At 37.9% G+C, this 21,342-nt stretch overlaps 1 protein-coding gene across 5 annotated transcripts in view; it reads left to right on the forward strand.

Annotated features, from left to right (window-relative positions):
- GRIP2 (glutamate receptor interacting protein 2) overlaps positions 1-21,342 on the forward strand; it is a 626,179-nt gene that overhangs the window by 564,906 nt on the left and 39,931 nt on the right. For all 5 annotated transcript variants that reach the window (XM_070738325.1, XM_070738326.1, XM_070738327.1 and 2 more), the window contains exon 15: positions 20,610-20,673. In XM_070738325.1, the coding sequence (XP_070594426.1) occupies positions 20,610-20,673 (64 nt within the window). The remainder of the gene's footprint in view (positions 1-20,609; positions 20,674-21,342) is intronic.

The following is a 21,342-nucleotide window of genomic DNA, read 5'->3' on the forward strand; positions in this document are numbered from 1 at the left end:
CCAAATTGATAATAACTTTTTTAAAAGTTGGACTCCTATTTTGCCTCTTTCTAGGAGTCCTAAGAGTTCATGTGTTGCACTTCTTCCGATGTTCCCCATAACAATCTTGTAGGATATATTCAACTGAGGAAGTATAACTGGCCCAAACTCACCTAGTGACCTTCCCAAGTCGAGGCAAAACCTGAATCCTGATATCTTGGTCCTCTTTCAACACTTGAATCACTAATAACATTTTAATCACTTCACCATATCAAATGCATTGTTTTAGAGGCAGTGTGTCCTATTTTCTGAAATTGGTTTGAAATTCTGCCCTTATTCCCTATTTTGGACAAATTTAGGAAATACTAGGTCAGTGTTGGTGACCCTTTTTGGCACTGAGTGCTGAAATGGAAGCGCATGCACAGGGGGGGGGGGGAGTGTGGGAAACCAGGAGGGCAGCTTTCTGGTGAGCATACATGGGAGCGCCAGAAACTGGAAGAACAGTTCCCTGGCATACAGGTGCATGCCAGTAAGCTGAGCTTCCGGTTTCCAGCATGCACACATTTTCCAGTTTCCAGTGGCACACATGCACACGCCAAGACCAGCTGGCCGACATGCTGTAACCTAGAAGAGCAATGGGTGATGGCTAGCATGGCCAGAGAGATGGATCTGTATGCCACTACTGGCACGCATGCCAAAAGTTTGCCATTACGGTACTAGGTGCTCCCTAAAGTTAGTGAAATACCATTGCATTCTTGTGTATTCTCGCAGCATTGCAGCGTTGGTAGGATGGAAAGGAGTTTCTGCTAAAATACAGCTCTGAACCCAAGTAGAAACTCCTCTCTGAGTAGCAGAGTTGTCACTTCTTATTATCTAACTCACCCATTCTGAAGAACATGTAATTGAATGGATGATAAAGCAATTGTTATGCTTTAGAGTGATGTGCCTGTTCAGATCATCAATTGGTCAGCTGTGCTATCTGAAAAAATATTCTGTTCTTCTCCCATCAGTATTCTAACTGCAAGGCTATTTCCATGCTTATGAGAATTTTCATGTACACTTTTATTGGTATTTCTGCAAACACTGCCGTTCCCAAGTATCACTGAAGCTTCCCTCTTCTTAATGAACAGTGGCACTGAATTATAGAAAGATTGGAATCTGACGGATGTCAACTTCGGTTAAAATATACAACAGCATTACAATATGATGTGCAGCATTTTAAAGCATAGACTCAATTATTACTAAAGAATCTCTACCCCAGTAATACATATGCTTAACAGAGAATCAAAGAAGTTGATTGAAGGTTAAAAAGCTACGGACAGATTAAAGCACTTTAATGAGAATTTTGTTGCAATAGCTTGTTCAAGGTCTGCTTGGGAGAGGTATAATTGAAAGGTATTTTTTCCCTTTCTTTCCTCTTTTTTCTTTTCTTTCTCTTTCCTCCCCCCTTTTCTCCTTTTTTATTTTTTAATTTACCTATTAAAAGGAATTATTATTAATTGGGTTTATTGGGACATATGTAACAAACTATTGGATATCCCCCTCCCCAATTGATATACTCTTGATCCTTGAAAAAGTTAGATAAAATTTAGGATTTGGTTGATAAGATTGGGAATTTTTGTTTCGATCTTTTCTTTGTCAAAGGACAACTATCATAACAGTAATGGTAAGAAATATGCATGAAAATGATATTAAGGATATATGGAGAAGATAGAAGCACTATGGCCTAAATGATGAGATGTGATTAGAAAAGAAGCAGCCTAAAAACTGTATTAGTTAATAGCTTTTTAAATACATATAAGAAATTTGAGTAACTATTCTTGTCCAGATGTCAAATGTAAAGGAGGCAGCATTGGATGGATTATGAATACCAAATTTAAAAAATGAATTATTGTAATGTATTTCGAGATTGATAGTATGTTATTTTGCATATGTGATTGGAATGAAAAAATAAAAAAAATCTTTGCCACTAATTATTCCTAAAGAACCTCTACCCCAATAATACATATGCTTAACTGAGAATCAAAGAAGTTGATTGAGGGTTAAAAAGCTACGAATAGATTAAAACACTTTAATGAGAACTTTGTTGCAATAGCTTGTTCAAGGTCTGCTTGGGAGAGGTATAATAGAAAGTTATAATTTTCTCCAATAGTCATCAAGGCCTTTCACCCTTGTAATATAATGTGTATAAAAGTATCTGAAGTTATCACTGGGTCAAGAGAATTCAAATATTTGCTTTAATGTGACAAAGCTTTGGCATAATAATGTCAGATTTCCATAGGACACAGTATAGTTCAGGGGCAAGAAAGTCACCTGCGGCTTTCAGCTTTACTGAATTCCTAACTCAAGAGTTGAAGAATAGCAAAACAAAATGGATTTTCTCTCACTAAACTGGACTATTAATCAAAAATCTCTGATCCTTCTCAGAGGGTCTTGGGAGGTTTTCAAATGAAACTGGTTGCATTTAGAATTTTAACCACTCAAAAATGAATGCATTTATTTGTTATTGTTGAGGATATTTTTTTAAAGAGGAGAATAAATGGATGCGGCTTGATTTAAAAGCCTTAACAGCTTCTAAACATATTTTCATTTACAACATTTGCTCTTGAGTAAACAGACAGTCTTCAGCAGTAATTGATTTATACACAGTCTGCTGTTCTTTTGTAATTTGAACCTTAAGTGTATTTTTTCCTTTGCATATTTTTCCTCAGCTCTTCAATTTTGGAGGGGGAGGGAGATTTAAAATTGTCTTTTCCAATCTGATTATTTTTCTTTTTTGATATGTGATCATACTTGTATTAAATTCAGTTTCAGTACACACATTTCCCCAATGCTTCATGTTTCAATCAATGGTGGAAGATGTTTTATGACTGGCTATGTCAATGATGCGTGTGAATTATGTGCTCAAACCTCTTCAGGGGGGGAAAGCTCCCCCATCCAAGTCATTATACATTTTAATAAAAGCTGGGCATGCGTATAGAGAAATATCATCTATCATGTCATGAATCAGAAGCTGTCTGTCTTCCTGCGGACTGTGAAAGCCTCTCTTTGAGGCAAGATATTAAATAAGAGCATCAGCCGTCTTCCCTCTTGTTTGGGGCTAGAAGTTATTTCTGTAGCTGTAATGGGATATGGGAATGAACTTGGGAGGCAAAGGGATGAGCTGCAAACAGGGGAACCGTCAGATAAGAGATAGCTTAGTTTGCAGGAGGAATGTGGACATGGCAAATGTCCCAGAAGAGACCCTCTCTAGCTTCTTGGACTGTAAAGATGGCAGGGGGAGACTTACAAGATTGATGTCAGCCTTATGAGATAGTCCAGCGAGAAAGCATACTAATTCTACTTTATTGTGTGAGTCTTGCAAATACTGTATATTTCTCCCACACTGTCATTCATTCTGCAAGCTACGTTTCCTCATATCTGACCATTACCCTGACTGTGCTAAAGTCTAAGGTCACTCCCACATACCATTAGAGTAGAAGTCTTTTATTTATTTATTTATTTATTTATTCATTCATTCATTCATTCATTCATTCATTTATTTTGTCCAATACACAATGAGGGTTTTAATGGATATATATCTATATACACATAATAAAACACATGATGAAGGTTATAGAGGAGATACTCATAGTAAAATATATCTAAGAAATAATAGAAAAGAACATATAGTAACAGAACATATCAATGAAAGAATAGAAGAAGAGATATAGGAATAGAAGAAAGGTATAGGAGATATAGGAGAGCAATAGGACAGGGGACAGAAGGCAGCGTTTCCCAACCGGTGTGCCGCGGCACACTAGTGTGCCGTGAGACATGGCCAGGTGTGCCGCCAAGCTCCAGCTGGGCGGGGCGCTGCCGGTACTTCCGTCCTGGGGCTCCCGCTCGCAGCTGTCCCCCAGCTCCTGCTCGATGCCGCGGTTTTCGGCGCTCTCCTGCTGGGCCCCAAAGAAGGAAGGCAGGAAGAAGGAGAGCTCCATTCTTTGTGCCTTTTTCCCGCCTTCCTTCTTTGGGGCCCAGCAGGAGAGCGCCGAAAACCGCGGCATCGAGCAGGAGTCGGTTGTCAGCTGTGAGCGGGAGCCCCAGGGCGGAAGTACCGGCAGCGCCCCGCCCAGCTGGAGCTTCTCTGGCGTCGACGGCAAGTGTCCTTTGTGGCCCGGCGGGAGGGCACTGGCGATGGGAGCGGGGGGGTGGCCGCAGCGGCCGCAGGCAGTCGTGGGGAGATGGTGGCGGTGAGAGGGAGCGCTCTCTCTCTCTCTCTCTCTCAGCTGACTGCAAGCGGGAGCCCTGATGGTGGCGGTTGGACGTGCTGCTGGACGTTGTACATGCTGGCGCTGCAGGCCTGGCATATATGGTGTCCAGCAGCACGTCCAGCTGCCGCCGTCAGGGCTCCCACTTGCAGTCAGCTGAGAGAGAGAGAGAAAGAAAGAGAGACATATAAGAGAGGCAGAGAGAGAGAGAAAGAGAGACATAGCAAGAGAGGCAGAGAAAGAGAGACAGAGCAAGAAAGAGAGGCAGAGAAAGAGAGAGAGAGAAAGAGAGAGAGAAAGAGAGACATAGCAAGAGAGGCAGAGAGAGAGAAAAAGAGAGACATAGCAAGAGAAAAAGAGAGACTTAGCAAGAGAGGCACAGAGAGAGAGAGAAAGAGAAAGAGAAAGAAAGAGAGACAGCAAGAGAGACAGAGAGAGAGAAAGAGAGAGAAAGAAAGAAAGAGAGATAGCAAGAGAGGCAAAGAGAAAGAAAGAGACATATAGCAAGACAGTGAAAGAGAGAGAGCAAGAGAGAGAGAAAAAAGCAAGAAAGAGATAGCAAGAGAGACAGAGAGAGAGAGAGCAAGGGAGAGAGAAAGACATAGAGGAAGGGAAGGAGGGAGAGAGAAAGAGAGCAAAAAAGAGAGGAAGAAAGAAAGAGGGATGGAGAGAGAGAAAGAGGGAAGGAAGAAAAAGAGAGAAAGAGGGAGAAATAGAGCGAAAGGGAGGAAGAGAGAGGGGTTTTTTGTCCAAACTTTTCTTTAGCCCCCACCCCCACCCCCCCCACCTCGCCCCCTTTCAGTGTTCCCCAGGATTTTGAAAATATGAATAATGTGCCGCGGCTCAAAAAAGATTGGGAAACACTGCTCTAGTGCACTTGTACTCGCCCCTTAACCCTTCTTCTTTAACTCGTCTTCTTTAACTCGTCTTCTTTAACCCCTTGCGAGGTTAAATATTAGTGTCCAGTAAGTTGAATTATGACATTGAGAACTTTGTGAGCTTAGTTAGTATAATGTGTAAAAAGGGGAGACCTTTCTAGGAAGCAATAAAAAAGAAATGACCGGTAGAAGGGCAACTTTTTTGGTCATTGTGACCGTTTTTACTCATTTTGTCAAGATAAGAAGGAATGACAGGATTTATGGAAATTTTAAATAGGAATACATACAATAAATTTGTAATATACAGTGGTACCCCAACCTAAGAATCCCTCTACTTACAAACTTTTCTAGATATGAACAAGGCTGTTCAAGATTTTTTTGCCTCTTCTCACGAACCATTTTCCACTTACAAACCCGAGCTTCCAAAACTGTAACAGGAGAGGGCAGGGAGAAGCCTCCGTGGGGCCTCTCTCGGAATCTCCTGGGAGGAAACAGGGCCAAAAAAAGCAGGGAGAAGCTTCTGTTGGATCTCCTGGGAGGAAACAGGGCTGGAAAAGGTGGGAAGAAGCCTCTGTGGGGCCTCTCTAGGAATCTCCTGGGAGGAAACAGGGCCTCCACCCTCCCTGTGGTTTCCCCAATCACCTGCATTATTTGCTTCTTCTTACAAACTTTTCTACTTAAGAACCTGGTCACGGAACGAATTAAGTTCATACGTAGAGGTACCAATGTACATTCAAAAGCCAGTTTGGTGTATTCTCCATTTTTTTCTCTTCAAGAATATAATAATTTCTGGAGATGTGGACATAAGCCATTTTGTGAATCAACAACTTCCTAAGCCTAATGCTTTTTGTGTAGAAACATTTTAAAAATCTTTTTGAAAAATAGATTTAGGTTTTTTTCTTAACATAGAAATCCATGCCATCTCTAACAAAATTATTTACAAACTCGCTTAATCTTTCCATTACCACATAATCCATCCTTAACCTACACAAAGTCAAGCAAGGAACAGGGGTTACATTTTGAAGTATTCCTGCAATAAAGAACCTTTTTATTCCTGTAGCACTTTTTTTGTTTCTTTGTTTACTAATGGAAGAAAATATAAATAAAACTCCTGTTTTTATTCTAGTTTCTCCAAAGTAATTAAATCCAAGCTACAAAATAAGACATCTTAAACTTTAGGCTGGTTCTTGGAATACAAATCTATGTCCTATGGGTGGTATTTGATTCCCTTTAGTAGGCAAAACAAGACAGCTGTAGTTTGGCACAAGATTTCTCACTGCCTCCTCATACGGAGAAGAAGAAACCAATAAAGGATAATATTGTAGCTCAGGATTGACTTGAGGGACCCTTGGTGCTCTCTGAGCTTGCTTGTTTTCTTGCAGATGTTTCATTACTTATTATTTATTTATCAGACTTATATGCCACTCTTCTCCAAGGACTCAGGGCGGCTTACAACATATAAAAATACAAAAACCAATGCAAAAAGTCCAATATTTAAACAGTTTAAAACCCCAAATTAAAAAAAAACATATTCAGTCAGGCTCACATTTTAGCTGTTTTACACAGATGGAGGAAATTGTTCCTATATGGCTGTTTTGAACCAAGATGCCAAATGTTCAAATATCACAAATATCTTAACTAGGTAATAGCATCAATGCTAGTAAGAAGTGCTGTTTGCTGTCAGTTTACGTTCTGGTGACTTGCCTGTCTGTGTGGGTGCTCTTAGAGAATCTTTGTTCGGGCTGTTTGGCTCTTTGGCAGTTTCTTCACTGAGATATTGTTCACTTGAAGTTGGTGTGAAGTTAACCTTGGAGTTAATCTATGCTCATCTGGGTGGTGATAACTGGTGGAGAGGTTCTGGAGTCTTTTTGTTCTCTTTTAGGCTGGTTGATGGCCTCTTTTGCATAGTCTAGACATGTTGATAATGCTATGTGTCAATTGATGGCTGATTTGTCAGTGCCAGTATTCTGGAAATTCCCTGGCATTTTTGCACGTGGACTGGTGTAGCAGAAGAAGAAAACCAAGAAGGAGAACTTGTAGATATTTTGTTAGTTGCTGTTATGTGTATGTTCCTCAAATTATAGTTCGTCGTTCTAAATTTATTAGTATATTTGTTTGTTTTGTTTTGTTTTGTGTTGTGTTGTTGATTGTATCTTTAATATAGTTATATTACTATTTTGTACTCTGTTAATTTAAATTCTATCAGTTATTATTTCAGTAAGATCACACCTGGAATATTGCATCAAGTTTTGGTCTAGTTTAATGAAAAGGACTAGGGGAGACATGATAGCAGGAGTCCAATATCTCAGGGGTTGCCACAAAGAAGAGGGATTCAAACTATTCTCCAAAACACCTGAGGGCAAGACAAGAAGCAATGGATGGAAACTAATCAAGGAGAGAAGCAACTTAGACCCAAGGAGAAATTTCCAGTTAGTGAAAACAATTAATTCATAGAATGGGTCACCTTTGGAATTATGGACACTCCATCACTGGAGACTTTTAAAAAGATATTGCATAGCCATTAGTTCAGAATGGTATAGTGTTTCCTGCTTGAGCAGGGGGTTGGACTACAAGACCACCAAGGTCCCTTCCAATACTGCTATTTTGTTAAGTGTATGTAACCAGCATGATCCCTGACTTCAGTGGATTGTAAAGTAAATAATACTAAGGATATAATATTTCCATTTATTTTTTAAATACACACTTCCTCTGATGAAAGTTGAGAGATTCAGCCTTATGGCCCTCACAGAAAAAGGTTATCTCACTTTGCTTGAATACTTAAACGAGGCAGTATAATAACACACACAGAGAGAAGCTTGCAAAAGGCAAAGGTTACTTTATGCACAAAATTGGATAAAGGCCACAGCAACTGCAAAAGGAATGCTGGTTTATGAGTCCAAGGGTCAAGGTTAACGACTCAAGTGGCAACAAAAATCTCTCTGGCTTACTTCAGCCAATTACTCACTTGGCTTGAGTGTCAGAATTCCAAAGTTGTCCAAAGGAAAAACTAAACCACAAAGCGTCAAAGTCTCTGTCTCTCTCAAATCCGAATGATAAATTCCCACACTGCCTTCTGCAAGCCCTTCCCTTTTTAAACCTGCTGCAGCTTCCTTGATTGCTGAAAGCTGTGGCTTAGAATCTCTGTCTGCATCTGCGTAGATGCTCCTGGCATCCCAGCATTCTACACACCCTGACGTTGAGGATGGGGTCATCCATCACTCCCTCCTCATCTGACCCAGATGAGACTCTGACTGGAGATCCTACAGGATCTGCAGGCCTCTCTGCCTCTCCGGCACCTTCCACATCCGCTTCTCTTAAAGGGGTTCTTTAAGCCAGACAGGTCTTCTTTGATCTGACGGACTCGGTTCCTCTGAGTCAAAATCAGTGGCCAGAGGAGCTGGCCGTGAGCCAACCACAACACTTAGTTTATTGGAAATATGGCTATTTCAAGTTACTGCTATCCATTGAAATTGATGTAGATTGGGTAACATGAAGATCTACAATAGGTTTCAAGCACAAATTGTCCAATATCAGCCTTGCTATAAAATGAGTTGATGCCTTCAAAGCCAATCCAAGACATAAGGAAGGAAACCTGAGTGAACAACAAAGCCAACAGCTTGCCAATGAGAATTTAATTTGGCTAATCAGATCTATTAGGGTTAATTGAAAGCTAATTGACTGCTGAGCAAACCTTCTCCCTCCTCCAATTTAGGAGAATGTGCTGCTTTGTTTCTGCTTCTTGGGAGGCACTGCAAAATTATCTGTACCATACCAGATTATATTTTTTTTCTCCAACCTTTCCCTGTAAAATGTCTTCCATGTTTGAAATGATAAGCTTGTTTTTGTAAACCTTCTTAATTATATGTGATCATTTTCAAGTAAATTAAATTATTACCAGTTTTGTTGAAGCCTAATCTGAAAACTCTTTAATTATCACAATGCACAATAGCATTCTAGGTGTATACTTTAGATCTAAATTAAATACCAGTAAGCCTTTTTGAAAATGGCAATTCACAATGCATCTATAGATGATCTAGAATCTTCATTCACCATGATAGTGGGCCATGGTGTGTGTGTGTGTATGTATGTGCACGCACACACATGCTTGTGCATGTGCATTGTTTTGTTCACAGGAGATTGTAGACATGTTATCCTATCTGGCAATCACATGCATTATAACAGAATAAGTATCACCACAGTCTGGATTTCTGATTTATAGCTATGTTAATTGGAGGACCGTTCTTTAAAGCAAGCATGAATTGAGATTTTTTATGATGAAAAACAATTGGATGATCTGCTGATACCATCTTCTTTGGGCAACAATTCATTTTCTAAAATAAAATGCTGAAAGTACATCAAGTCACTTTGATAAATATAATCATTTATAGTAATGATAATCCTTATGTGGACAACATAATAACAACTGAAACAAATATACCAATATAATGAAGGTAGATCATTTATAATAGATTCTAATAAATTAGAAGAAAATACTACTTATAGAATAGAATAGAATAGAATAGAATTTTTATTGGCCAAGTGTGATTGGACACACAAGGAATTTGTCTTGGTGCATATGCTCTCAGCGTACATAAAATAAAATATACATTTGTCGAGAATCATGTGGTACGACACTTAATGATTGTCATAGGGGTCAAATAAGCAATGAAGAAGCAATATTAATAAAAATCTTAGGATATAAGCAACAAGTTACAGTCATACAGTCAACATGGGAGGAAATGGGTGATAGGAATGATGAGAAAAACTAGTAGAATAGAAGTGCAGATTTAGTAGAAAGTCTGACAGTGTTGAGGGAATTATTGGTTTAGTAGAGTGATGGCGTTCGGAAAAAAAACTGTTCTTGTGTCTAGTTGTCTTGGCGTGCAGTGCTCTGTAGCGACGTTTTGAGGGTAGGAGTTGAAACAGTTTGTGTCCAGGATGTGAGGGGTCAGTAAATATTTTCCCCACCCTCTTTTTGACTCTTGCAGTATACAGGTCCTCAATGGAAGGCAGGTTGGCAGCAATTGCTTTTTCTGCAGTTCTGATTGTCCTCTGAAGTCTGTGTCGGTCCTGTTGGGTTGCAGCACCAAAACAGACAGTTATAGAGGTGCAGATGACAGACTCAATGATTCCTCTGTAAATCTGTATCAGCAGCTCCTTGGGCAGTTTGAGCTTCCTGAGCTGGCGCAGAAAGAACATTCTTTGTTGTGCTTTTTTGATGATGTTTTTTGATATTAGGTGACCATTTTAGGTCTTGAGATATGATAGAACCTAGAAATTTGAAGGTCTCTACTGTTGATACTGTGATTACTATGATTATATATGCCCCCAATAACAAACAAAAGAAATACTATAAGGAATTACATGAACAAATAATCAAATAATAATCAAACTAGAAAAAAAGAGTATATGTATACCTGGCAATTTCAATGCAGTATCAGACATAAGATTGGACTACAAATCAGTGAATAAAAAGTTGTATGAAAAAAAGACATTACCATGTACTACCTTTGAATTGGCGAGGGACAGATAATTGTGTGCATCTCCACGGCCCTGGCATGTGAGCATGTATTCGAGGGAATTTTTGATTCCTGCACCTTCTTGCAAGGGGACGCACGTGCGCGTGAAACTTTGGCGAGGTTTTTTGCTTCCACATGCATGGAAAATTTTTGGAAATAATCAAGGAACCAATGATTGCATGGGCAAAAAATTTTAAACACAATATCCACATAGCTTACTGAGAGAAGGCTTGGAACTCCAATTGCAAAATTACAAAATGCGTTGCTTTTAAAGAAAATTTTTACAAAATGTTTTACAGATGGTATTTAGCTCTAAGCAGATTGGCAAAAAATATATCCAAATTCCAATTCAACCTGTTGGAAGTGTAAAGTAGAGCTAGGCACCTCCTTTCACCAATGGTGGACTTGTCCCAAAGCTAAGGGTCTCTGGAAAACAATGCAAAGATGGATAGAGGAAATAATAGGAATGGAACTAAAGTTTACCCTAGAATAGTTTTTATTAGGAATCAGTAAGAAACAATATGAAAAAAACCTTAATATCTAATAATACATATAATAACCACAGCCCTGATCTGTAATGCACAGTTTTGGAAAAATAAAATAGTACCACCAGAAAATTCAAGTCATAGACAAAATATACAGATGTATATATACAAATGGATAGGCTGACGATGCCGATCAAAGGAATATACAACTCAGAATATTATATCTGGCAAAGATGGTATAATTGGATGGAATATAAGTTTTAAAAAACTGGGACATAATGTGAAAGTATTTACAAATATAAGAATTATGTAAATATGAATGAATTTAATAATGTAAATTTAAACCATGACCGTAAATTATAGAATAGATATAACATTGAGAGATCAGCTCTGATCTGTGCAAAATTATTGTCATGTTTTTAAAGTAGAAAAATTGAATAAATAAAGCTTTTTTAAAAAAAAAAAAAAGTGTGGGGGGACTGATGCTTGCCACAATGCATTTATTCCATGGGAGATGCTATGGCAAAACTTCAGGAAACCACAGTGGATAAAAGATGGCTCTTTCAGCTACAAATTCTGTATTCCAACATTGGATTGTGAGTCAGATGTTCCTTTGAGAGGGGCAACTTTCTAGATCAGTTTTCATTGAAAGAGAGTTGAGAGAAGGGGGTATTCTATCCCCCTTGCATTTTAATTTGTACCTAAGTTCCATAGTTTAGGCTCTCTTATCTTCTAACAATCACTGTCCAATATTAGCAGATCAAATCTATCCTGGCTATAAAAAGTAATAAACGTAGTACTGTACTATAATCAGTGGTAGGTTCAGTGAGTATGGTCAGGTACGCAAAACCAGTAGAAAAAAATTTGATCAGGTATGCAGTACTGGTAGAAAAAAATAGATTTTGCAGCCTTTCACTGGGTAGGTTGTTCCCGGTTCGCCCCGGTTCTTCGAACTGGTACTGGTGCCAGCGGGAGGAGGCTCTGCCCACCCACCCAGGATGCTTCTGCACATGCAAACCTGTAGCAACAGTATTTATATAATGTAGTATATGTACAATACACACAATGTAATTTTTTTGGTCTTCCAGGTGGGAATGAGTAGGGCATTGAAAGCATTGGCTTCCTTTTATTTTAAAAGAACAACTAGCAGTAAATTATGTGAAAAAGCCAAAGTGCTGGTGTTTATTTGACATAACAGCAGGTTAGGTAAATGGCAAATTAATGGGACTTCAACAGAGCAGGTACATACTTATAAATATCCCGGGGTGCACTTCCAGGCTTTTTTATCTTAGAGCACACATTTTTTCTTATCGGGCACGTATGGCCCAATGTAGCTCCACAGCTGTCTTAAGATTCTTCCATTCAAAAAGGGCACATTTTTATTCCTGCAGCTTGCAAGGTTTTCCTTGCTGGAGTAATCTCTTGACTTCTTTATAGCATTCCAATTTGCATTTTTTAAAAGTTTTAATATCCTGGAAACTACCTAGTCCACGTTTATAAGAGCACACAGCTCCAAACAGCATCAGGAATGTTGTGTTTTATGGTTAGAGACAGGTTTGGTTTCTGTGAGTAGCAGAGTCTGGTTTTATCACCTTCATTTCTGGTTTGAAATTGATTTTTCTCCTGTGGGATCTGTCTCTCCTCGTTGATTTTAAATCAACCTGGCTAACAAAAGCTCATGATAAAACTCCAGTCCTTAGACATTCAATTCTATTGGGATTTGAAAATGCCTGGAGTCATCTTATTCAACACCTCTGGGGTGTTGATTTTTAAATGGGTTTAAGCCTAATATCCTACCATTTATGGATTCTTCTCAAATGGTCATGTTATCTCTTATCATCTTATCTCTCTTCAGTTTTGATTCTGAATTTTTTTTTTGAAGTTTTCACCTTGGCCAAGTTGGATGTACCATCCTCTGCAGTTTTGAGGAGGTGGTATAAAAATATCCCTTTTTAGCAGTGCTTATGCCCATGGGAAAATGGCTTTGTGAAATCCCGAAGCAATATGCCCCTTTCCCTGCTCTCTCTAGAAAGAATATAGGAAGATTTATTCCATTTTACTACCCTGGTAGAGAGCACATTGCCTATTTGTCATTGTTTCTCTCTGCCCAGGACTCTGATGTAACTTTCCAGATTGCCTCATTTTGTTTGTTGTATCCCTTTTACTAAAGTTAAAGTTTAGCACAAATTTTAGAGATCACCACTGCTTTAAAAAACAAAACTACAGTCACAATAATAATTTATCTATATTTGTAATTTTATTGCATTCTTTAATGTTTTGTTAATATTTCCAAGTTTATGTATTTTGTCATCACATTTTCTGGTCCAAAGGCTGTAATAAAGTTTTGATTTTATACTTATTTCAGTATTTCCCAGCCTGGATCATTCTGGGTATTTTAGTCTCTCAACAGTAGTAGCAAACTTAGCCAAAGATCAGGGAATTAGATTTATAAGATGAAGTAAGGACTTGCTTCAGCAAACCAAGCCAAAACATGCAGTTTTTGAGCACTCTGTGACATGTCCAAGCTCTTTGCAAATGTAATGATGTTTCTACTGCTTCTCAGGTTGTTATAAACAATATCCTATGTTATAAACAATATCCTATCCATTTCAAAATAGGAACATTTTTAACCCTTTGCCTAAGACATTTTTTTTTGAATGACAATATTTTCATTTCCTTGGGGTTTCGTTTCTTTTGCTGGGTCCTATACTAAAGGAATGTTACATTTTGGGCTGGGTCCAGTCAACAGAAAGAATGGAATGGAATAGAATAGAATAGAATTTTTTATTGACCAAGTGTGATTGGACACACAAGGAATTTGAAACAATGTTTTTGTCGACAAAACAATGTCATCTGGTGGGCCCCAGGGGAAGAGCCTTGTCTGTGGCGGCCCCGACCCTCTGGAATCAAATCCCTCTGGAGATGAGGATTGCCCCCACCCTCCTCGTCTTTCGCAAACTCCTTAAAACCCACCTCTGCCGTCAGGCATGGGGAAATTGATTCCCCCGGGTCGTTCCATTTTATGTATGGTTTGTTTTGGATGTATGACTGTTTTTTTGATATTAATGGTTTTTAAACTGTTTTTAGTCATTAGATTTGTACTGTATTTTGCTGTTGTGAGCCGCTCCGAGTCTCTGGAGAGGGGCAGCATACAAATCTAAATAATAATAATAATAATAATAATAATAATAATAATAATAATAATAATAATAATTTGTGTCTGGTGCATATGCTCTCAGTGGATATAAAAAGAAAAGATACATCCATCAAGAATCATAAGGTACAACACTTAATGATTGTCATAGGGTATAAATAAGCAATCAAATTATACTGGGAAACAATCAATATATATTGTAAGGATACAAGCAGCAAGTTACAGTAATGCACTCATACATGGGAGGAGATGGATGATAGGAATGGTGAGAATATTAATAGCAATAGTAATGCAACCTTAGTGAATAGTTTGACAGTGTTGAGAGAATTATTTGTTTAGCAGAGTGAAGGCATTCTGGAAAAAACTGTTCTTGTGTCTAGTTGTTGTGGTGTGCAGTGCTCTATAGCATCGTTTTGAGGGTAGGAGTTGAAACAATTTATGTCCAGGATGCAAAGGGTCCGTATATATTTTTACAGCCCCCTTTTTGATTCATGCAGTATACAGTCCTCAATGGAAGACGGATTAGCAGTAACTGTTTTTTCTGCAGTCCTAATTATCCTCTGAAGTCTGTGTCTGTCTTGTTGGGTTGCAAAACCCAACCAGAGTATTATAGAGGTGCAGATGACAGATTTGGTGACTCCTCTGTAGAACTGTATCAGCACCTCCTTGGGCAGTTTGAGCTTCCCGAGTTTCCTTATTTGATGATTTTTTTTTAATATTAGGTGTCTATTTTTGATCTTGAGATATGATAGAATGTAGAAATTTGAATGTCTCTACTGTTGATACTGTGTCGGCTAGTATTGTAAGAGGTGGTAGAATGGGAGGGTTTCTCCTAAAGTCTACCACCATTTCTACGGTTTTGAGTGTGTTCAATTCCAAATTGTTCTGGTCACACCACTAAGGTAGTTGTTCAACCTCCCATCTGTATATGGATTCGTCATTATCTCAAATGAGACCAATTACTGTTGTATGATCTGCAAACCTCCGTAGTTTAATAGATGGATCATTTGAGATGCAGTTATTGGTACATAGAGAGAAGAGAAATGAAAAGAAGTGCCTTGAGGGGGGCCTTCCCTAATTGTACAGATATGTGATGTGATTCTGTTTAGCTTCACCTGCTGCTTCCTGTCTGGTAGGAAGTTTATGATCTACTTACAAGTGTGTTCAGATACCGCTAGCTGATTTAGTTTAGTTGGAAGAATATCCAGAATGATGGTACTGAATACTGAACTAAAGTCTACAAAGACCCTTGCGTAGGTCTTTGGAGGTTCAAGATGTTATAGAATGTAGTGCAGAGCCATAGTAACAGTATCGTCTGTCGATTTATTTGCTCACTAACAGTAGATCCCTGACAGTTTTCAGATGGGACATCACTAGCTTTTCAAAAGTTTTTGTAAGTATAGATATTAGAGCAACTGGTATGTAGTAATTCACTTCCTTGATGGAGGGCTTCTTCGGCACTGGGATGATAGTGGAGCATTTGAGGTGTGTCAAGCATTTGAATTAGAAGCTCAAATCAGTTCTTAAAGATTGGTCCCTCACATTTCGCCACAATAACCCTATAGTAAATATAAACCTGAATTTTCCAAGGATTACTTGGCAGAACCTTTACTGCTACACCATGCTGGCTCTCCACAGTGAGAGAATGGGTGGCAGGCTAAAGTATTCAGGCACTACTGAATGCCCTAAATTAGGGTGAGGTAGCAAAAAGGCAATAAATGCAATTTTCTCTGTATCCACATGTTTCACTGAATGTCAGTTATCTCTGGCATTGCATCTCATTGCATCATCCTGGTTCCATTGCTGCTAGTTTGTCAACAGTTCCTTGGCTGGCCAACCACAGCCCTGGCATAATTGAGCTTTCATTTATATTTGTTTGTTTGTTTGTTTGTTTATTTATTTATTTTATTTGTTTTGTCAAGTATATAATGTAGGGATGTAGAGAAGTAAACATATTAATGTACATGTATAAAAGATTAGAAGAACATTAGAAATAGTAGTATTCATATACATGGTAATAGTAAGATATAAAGAGATATTAGGACAGGGGACAGGAGGCACGTTGGTGCACTTATGCACATAAGTTGGTGCACTTATGCATTCTTCCAATGACAGTAAGGAAAGAGGTCCAGACTGCTATTCTGTTATATATTAAGTCAATCCTCATGGTTCACCAGAAATCCCAGTCAGTCAGAAACAACAATGATCATTTTAGAAACATAGAAACATAGAAGACTGACGGCAGAAAAAGACCTCATTATCCATCTAGTCTGCCCTCATACTATTTTCTGTATTTTATCTTAGGATGGATATATGTTTATCCCAGGCATGCTTAAATTCAGTTACTGTGGATTTATCAACCACGTCTGCAGGGAAGTTTGTTCCAAGGATCTACTACTCTTTCAGTAAAATAATATTTTCTCACGTTGCTTTTGATCTTTCCCCCAACTAACTTCAGATTGTGTCCCCTTGTTCTTGTGTTCACTTTCCTATTAAAAACACTTTCCTCCTGAACCTTATTTAACCCTTTGACATATTTAAATGTTTCAATCATGTTCCCCCTTTTCCTTCTGTCCTCCAGACTATACAGATTAAGTTCATTAAGTCTTTCCTGATACGTTTTATGCTTAAGACCTTCCACCATTCTTGTAGCCCGTCTTTGGACCCGTTCAATTTTGCTACATATTGGCCAAAAAATCCATGCTCCCTCCTCCCAAAATATTAGACTTGAATCTCAAAATACATCAACTCATACTGGTTTGCCATCAAACTGAATCTCTAGTCTTAGACTGCATTGGTTAAGAATTTTGACAGCTGATTAAAATCAGAGATGATTCATTTTCCTCCAAGGATTCTTGCAGAACTGGCTTTAGTGAGATTTGTGGAGATTGCAAGGAGTTACAAGTATTTCAGCAATTGAATTGTGTTCCATTTGGATCCATTATCTATTCCCTATGGTTTAGAAAGGTTACAAGTCTCTTTACTGAAAATGGAGAAGTTTGCAGTTGACTGTCCCAAAGGTGCTTTTTCAAAGGGCAGCTGGACATTCTTTGTTTTTTCTTGAAGACATTTCACATCTCATCCAAGAACTGAAGAAGTTTCTTGGATGAAAAGTGGGACATCTTCAAGCAAAAGAAAGTCCAACTGCCTTTTGAAAAAGCACCTTTGGGAGAACCGTGACCTGGTTGACTAATAATCTCCATAAACATTTGCAATTAGTTGTTTGCATCATAGTCTCTAGGACTGTCATTAGTCTGAAAACTAACCCTTGCATCTATCTTCTTCCAGTCTTGAATCTACTGTGCCAAGGTCTATTGTGGTTTGTTTTGCTTTGCTACAAAGGTTCAACAATATGTTCTCAAACCACATCACCCAACAAATTTTTTTTTAAGGTTATGCCAATCTTCATAGCTTTGGTTTGCTTTTCACTGTTTACCCAACTTGGAAATCCCTTGGAGTACACCAAACATCTTCCAGGTTGTTTGGCTGTGTGTTGTGTGTGTGTTGTAATATTTATTGTGCACTAAGCCATCCAACCTTCAAGTACTTTAGACAATACTGGGGAGAAGTTGCAAGAGCTTTAACAATGAGAATCATGTAGTTTCCACAGCATGAATCTTTTTATTGAAGCAAATCTAAGTCACCCACCTAGGACTCTTACTTACATCTCTGGAAAGTAATGGAAATTCTTTTTTTAACAAAAACTCTCTTTTAACTTGGTTTTCTTCCCCTTGTTGGACTTCCTGTGCACAAATAGGAGGAAGATATCCAAATATTCCACAGCTGTAAATAGCATATTCTATAAATAGTTTTAGAAATGGAGTCCTTAAAAGGAAATGCAGCTAATTATGTTTCAAGAATTGGAAGGTCTTCTGTAAATTTAAAACTTCATTTCTAATTGTGCTAGAAATAAAGCACTATTTCTGGCGAGCATCATTTTCACATATAATTCAGAATTCAGATTTGTCATGCTTTCAAATTAATGGCCAATTTTTAAAATGCAATTAAGTGTTTAAAATCTTGAATATACGGTTTCATATAATATCTCTAAACTTTAACAACCTCCAATTTATTTTTATTTTATATTTTAGCGAAAGACAGGTTTAGCTTGAGTTCCCATCTTGCTTTTTGGCTCCCTAAGTAGGAATAAGAATTTTGCCATTTAATAAGGTTAATTGGCAGGTTAGGGAACTATATTGCTATGTATTTTTAAAATAAATGCAATGTGATGAAAAAGGCATATGTTTTAAACAGATTGATTGATTGACTGATTGATTTGCCATCAAATCAGAATTGACTCTTTTTAAAAAATATTTTTATTAGACATTTTTTTAAACAAACACAGATAGAAATTTATACAATTTATATGAATGCGAGTGAATGGTTTTAAGATACGGATTTTTAAGGTTGTTATTTTATTATGTTTAACGGATTTTAGATTTCTAATTGGTCCATTTTACATCTATTTATACTATGCTATGTTCTGTATTTATTCCTATGTTGTAAACTGCCCTGAGTCTTTGGAGAAGGGCAGCCTAGAAATCAAACTAATAAATAAATAAATAATAAATAAATTTCCTTCTTATCTACATTTTTGCGTTGTTAAAACATTTTTTTCTTATACAATATTTCCCTCTTCAATTTTTCATTTTTAAGTACATATACATATACTTCATAAATCAATTTTATCCATCATAATATTTTTTTAAAAATAGTTTTTATTAAGTAGTTTTAAATATTGTCACATAAAGCATACAGTATTGACTCTTAACAGTTATAAAGACTTTCTCCAGAATGATCTGGAATCAATGCAGTCCTTGAGTGCATCAACTGCATTAAAAGGGTTAGAATCAAGATCATGTGAAGTATTAGTACCAATTGATAACACCTTGGTAAGATCACACTTGGAATATTGCATCTAGTTTTGCTCAAAATATGTTGACACTCTTGAATGCATGTAGAGAAGATTAGGGAACTGGAGACTAAAACATATGACGAATGGTTGCAGGAAAAGGGTATGTCTAGTTTAATGTTAAGAAGGACTAGGGGAGACATGACAGCAGTGTTTCAATATCTCAAAGAAGAGGGAGTCAATCTATTCTCCAAAGCACCTGAGGATAGAACAAGAAGCAATGGGTGGAAACTAAACATGGAGCGAAGTAACCAGTGGTGGGCTAAGAACCGGAATGCTAAATTGTGCTTGCCGCTGCGAATCATAAGTTCTTGCGGGAAAGCGCAATTTTGCTGCTGCACCTGTGAAGGTAGCAAAATTGCACACGGAGCCCTAGGTAAAACCTCGCCGAAACACCAGCGCACCTGCAGCTCCGTGCGTGAGTTTGCTACTTCCATAGGTGCAGCAGCAAAATCGCGCTGGCCCCACAGGAACTTATGAGTTGCGGCGGTGAGTGCAATTTAGTGTTCTAGCTCATAGCCCACCGCTGGAAATAACTTAGAATTAAGGAGGAATTTCCTTACAATTAGAACAACTAATCAGTGGAACGACTTGCCTCCAGAGGTTGTGAATGCTCCAACACTGGAAGTTTTTAAGAAGAGATTGGACAACCATTTGTCTGAAATGGTATAGGATTTCTTGCTTGAGCAGGGAGTTGGACTCCAAGGTCCCTTCCAATTTTGTTACTCTGTTAGTCTGCTCTTTCTTTCTTAACCCTAACATTTCTCCTCTTTCAACTGTTGTGATGCTCCCACAAAGCAAAGCATTGTGCCAACCTTACTCATAAACTTCTATGGTGTGTCTCCTTCTAAATAGTTATTGCCTCATTTCCTACATCACTCAAAACATAAGTGAATTTTACATATGCATACTCTATATAGGGGACTAAATATTCAGCCTTTTAAAAAAGACCTTTTTCATATATATTTTTTGGTTATCTTTCAAATCCATTTGTTCAACTATAATTTGCCACATCAATATGCTGAACCAAAGTTTACTCTCTCTTTCATGGGAACAAAAGATGCTAAAATATAACCTTGATTGCAGTTCTCAAAAGTATACAAATATCTTTGCTTTATGAATTTTATTAAGTCTTTGGAGAGGGGTGGGATATAAATCCAATTAACAACAACAACAACAATAAGTAGCTTGGGTTTAGATGTTTTTATTAAAGGGAAATTGAAAAGGGGAAATATGTTGCTTCCTACTTTATATAATGTTTGGATTATATAGTCTTCTGTGGGCTCCCATTCCTTATGGCTCTAATGGCCATAAGGAATGGAAATTCTACAGGGATGCCTTTTTGTGGAAGGCTGGTAATAGATATTTCTGAATATTATCGTGGACTTTAAATGCCTGAATTGAGTGTCTGCGTGTATCTTTTCCTAAACAGCAAGCAGAAAATCTGGTGAGCCTTTAATTATCTCTGATATCAAGAAGGGGAGTGTAGCACATAGGTGAGTTACCTGTTTTTTAATTTCTGCATCTTAATAAACAATAGTAATGAATTTGTTCATAAGATCTGTAATACCTCTCTATGACCTCAACCATATTTCATAGGTATTCTGGACTCTAATATGGATTGAAACACAGGTGTGATACAACCAGTTTGCCCCAACCTTTAATAAAATTTCTATGCAGTTCAGAGAACCAGTTAAAAATAAAGTGCAAGAGGAGTTTTTATTTATTTATTTATCTATCTATCTATCTATCTATCTATCTATTTATTTATTTATTGGATTTGTATGCCACCCCTCTCCGTGGACTTGGGGCGGCTAACAACAGTGATAAAAACAGAATGTTTTTCCTCTATCCCTTCAGTTAACAGTCCACTTAACAAGTGCAGGTGGAATATACCTGATACATACTGAATCAAGTCAATAAACAACAGAAATTGACAAGATTAGGGCAGGGAAACCCATCAATCACCCATCTAGAGATGGGATTAATCTCTTCCCTTCAGGAAGAAGGACAAGATTACAAGCATTTTCATTATATAGAGCATTAAGTAAAATATATGTGATCAGCTGATACTCCCTGGAGTTTCCCAAGACCTTTTATAGCTGCTGCAGTGTTGGCTGCTTCTTGCTTCTCCCTGGAGGAAAAGATACAGGAGGGGACAACAA

This window comes from Erythrolamprus reginae, chromosome 2 (genome assembly GCF_031021105.1).
Source record: "Erythrolamprus reginae isolate rEryReg1 chromosome 2, rEryReg1.hap1, whole genome shotgun sequence".
Classification (NCBI taxonomy): domain Eukaryota; kingdom Metazoa; phylum Chordata; class Lepidosauria; order Squamata; family Dipsadidae; genus Erythrolamprus; species Erythrolamprus reginae.